This window comes from Passer montanus, unplaced genomic scaffold (assembly GCF_014805655.1).
Source record: "Passer montanus isolate IOZ18808 unplaced genomic scaffold, ASM1480565v1 scaffold1099, whole genome shotgun sequence".
Taxonomy (NCBI): Eukaryota; Metazoa; Chordata; class Aves; order Passeriformes; family Passeridae; genus Passer; species Passer montanus.
The window spans coordinates 4,344-7,375 of NW_024357602.1; the positions used below are offsets into that span (position 1 = coordinate 4,344).

At 64.1% G+C, this 3,032-nt stretch overlaps 1 protein-coding gene across 1 annotated transcript in view; it reads left to right on the forward strand.

The window, feature by feature from the left end:
• Positions 1-1,010: 1,010 nt before the first annotated feature.
• The window catches only part of LOC120509848 (serine/threonine-protein phosphatase 5-like), a 4,945-nt gene continuing 2,923 nt past the window's right edge, over positions 1,011-3,032 (forward strand). The window contains exons 1-2 of the mRNA XM_039724987.1: positions 1,011-1,147; positions 2,704-3,029. Of these exons, the coding sequence (XP_039580921.1) occupies positions 1,030-1,147; positions 2,704-3,029 (444 nt within the window). The 5' untranslated portion in view covers positions 1,011-1,029. The remainder of the gene's footprint in view (positions 1,148-2,703; positions 3,030-3,032) is intronic.

Sequence of the window (3,032 nt, forward strand, 5' to 3'; positions counted from 1 at the left end):
ACCTCCACACGGTGCTGCAGCTCCCGCTCGCACAGGTGCTGCAGCAGGTGGCACATCTGCAGGGACATGGGGACATTGGGGGCACTGGGGACACTGGGGACATTGGGGGGATTGGGGGGTTTGGGGACACTGGGGACACTCAGAGGACATTGGGGACAGTGGGGACATCTGGGGACATTTGGGGACACCGGGGAGATTGGGGACACTGGGGACATTGGGGATATTGGAGACATGGGGGACAGGGGGGACATTGGGGACGCTGAGGGGATTGGGGACATTTGGTGACACTGGGGACATCATGGGGACATCGGGGACATTCGGGGACACTGGGGACATTTGGCATGATGGCGACATTGGGGGGACATAAGGCAGGGCCCTGGGGACATTGGGGACACTTGGGGACATTGGGGGGACACGGGGAGTGATGGGGACAGGAGGGGACACGAGGGGACAGGGGAGTGATGGGGACACAGGGGACACATGTCATGGCCCTGGGGACCCTCGGGGACCCTCGGGGACATTGGGGGACCCTTGGGGACACGGGGAGTGATGGGGACAGGAGGGGACACGAGGGGACAGGGGAGTGATGGGGACACAGGGGACACATGTCATGGCCCTGGGGACCCTCGGGGACCCTCGGGGACATTGGGGGACCCTTGGGGACACGGGGAGTGATGGGGACAGGAGGGGACACGAGGGGACAGGGGAGTGATGGGGACACAGGGGACACATGTCATGGCCCTGGGGACCCTCGGGGACCCTCGGGGACATTGGGGGACCCTTGGGGACACGGGGAGTGATGGGGACAGGAGGGGACACGAGGGGACAGGGGAGTGATGGGGACACAGGGGACACATGTCATGGCCCTGGGGACCCTCGGGGACACTGGGGACCCCCGGGGACCCCGCGACCCCCGCCCGCTCCTCTGGCCCCCGTTTACGACACCGCTCCCCCCTCCCGCCGCGGCTTTGCGACAGCGGCGGTTGGCGGCCGCGCCCGGCGGCGGCGGCGGCGCTTTACGGCCCGGCCATGGCGGAGGGAGAGCGGGCGGGGAACGGCGGCGGCGCCGGCCCCGGGCGGCCCCCGACCTCCGCCGACCTCGAACGGGCCGAGGAGCTCAAGGCCCGCGCCAACGAGTTCTTCAAAGGTACCGGCGGGCAGCGGGGGCTACCGGGGAGGGAGCCACGGCGGGGAACGGCGGGGAACGGGGGCTGCCAGATAGTGAGCCGTGTGGGGAATAGGGGCTGCCAGATAGTGATCCACTGAGGGCAGTGCGGGGTAACGGAGATGCCAGATAGTGATCCACTGGAGGGAATGGGGGCTGCCAGATACTGAACCATTGGGGGAACGGGGGCTGCCAGAGACCTGGTCACTCCTGACCTTTGGGATCTGGTCACTTTTGACACTGAGGGCAGTGCGGGGTAACGGAGATGCCAGATAGTGATCCACTGGAGGGAATGGGGGCTGCCAGATACTGAACCATTGGGGGAACGGGGGCTGCCAGATAGTGATCCGTTGGGGTAATGGGGGCTGCCAGATAGGGAGCCGCTGAGGGCAGAGCGGGGTAACGGGTCTGCCAGATAGTGATCCATTCGGGGTAATGGGGGCTGCCAAATAGTGTTCCATTGGGGATAACGAAGATGCCAGATAGTGATCCTTTGGGGGTAATGGGGGCTGCCAGATAGTGAGCCGCTGAGGGCAGTGCGGGGTAACGGAGGTGCCAGATAGTGATCCATTGGGGGTAATGGGGGCTGCCAGATAGGGAGCCATTGGGGGTAATGGGGGCTGCCAGATAGGGAGCCATTGGGGGGAATGGGGGCTGCCAGATTGGGAGCTAAAGCGGTTAACGGGGATAACGGGTCTGCCAAATAGGGAGCCACGGCGGTTAACGGGGGCTGCCAAATACGGAGCTATGGGGATCTATAGGGGACAGTGGGGGCTGGCAGAGTGGGATCTATAGGGGACAGTGGGGCTGGCAGAGTGGGATCTATAGGGGACAGTGGGGGCTGGCAGGCTGGGATCTATAGGGGACAGTGGGGGCTGCCTGGCTGGGATCTGTTGCTGTTGATCCCCCACCATTTGGGACCTGGTCACTCCTGACCTTTGGGGTCTGGTCCCTCCCACCCTTTGCGACCTGGTCACTCCTGACCTTTGGCACCTGGCCACCCCCATCCTTTGGGATCTGGTCACTCCTGTCCTTTGGGATTTGGTCACTCCTGTCCTTTGGGGTCCAGCCACTCCACCTTTTGGGACCTGGTCACTCCTGACCTTTGGGATCTGGTCACTTTTGACCTTTGGGATCTGGTCACTCCTGACCTTTGGGACCTGTTGACTCCTGACTTTTGGGACCTGGTCACCCCTGTCCTTTGGGGTCCAGCCACCCCACCTTTTGGGACCTGGACACTCCTGACTTTTGGGACCTGGCCACTCCTGACCTTTGGGGTCCAGCCACCCCCACCCTTTGGGACCTGGTCACTCCTGGCCTTTGTGACCTGGTCACTCCTGACTTTTGGGACCTGGTCACCCCTGTCCTTTGGGGTCCAGCCACCCCACCTTTTGGGACCTGGTCACTCCTGACCTTTGTCACCTGGCCACTCGACCCTTTGTGCTCCGGGCACCCCTGTCCCTCCCTGCTGCCCCGTGCCAACGCGCATCCCTGCGCGTGCGCGCGCGCGGGTACATGCGTGTGCGTGCGTGTGCCAGGCAAGGACTACGAGAACGCGGTGAAGCTGTACAGCAGCGCCATCGAGCTGAACCCCTGCAACGCCATCTACTATGGCAACCGCAGCCTGGCCTACCTGCGCACCGAGTGCTACGGCTACGCGCTGGCCGACGCCACGCGCGCGCTGCAGCTCGACGGCAAGTACGTCAAGGGCTACTACCGGCGCGCGGCCAGCAACATGGCCCTGGGCAAGTTCAAGGCTGCTCTGCGGGACTATGAGATGGTGAGAGCCGGGAGGGGTCAGTGTGTCTGTCCTGGGGTCAGTGTGTCCGTCCTGGGGTCAGTGTGTCTGTCCTGGGGTCAGTGTGTC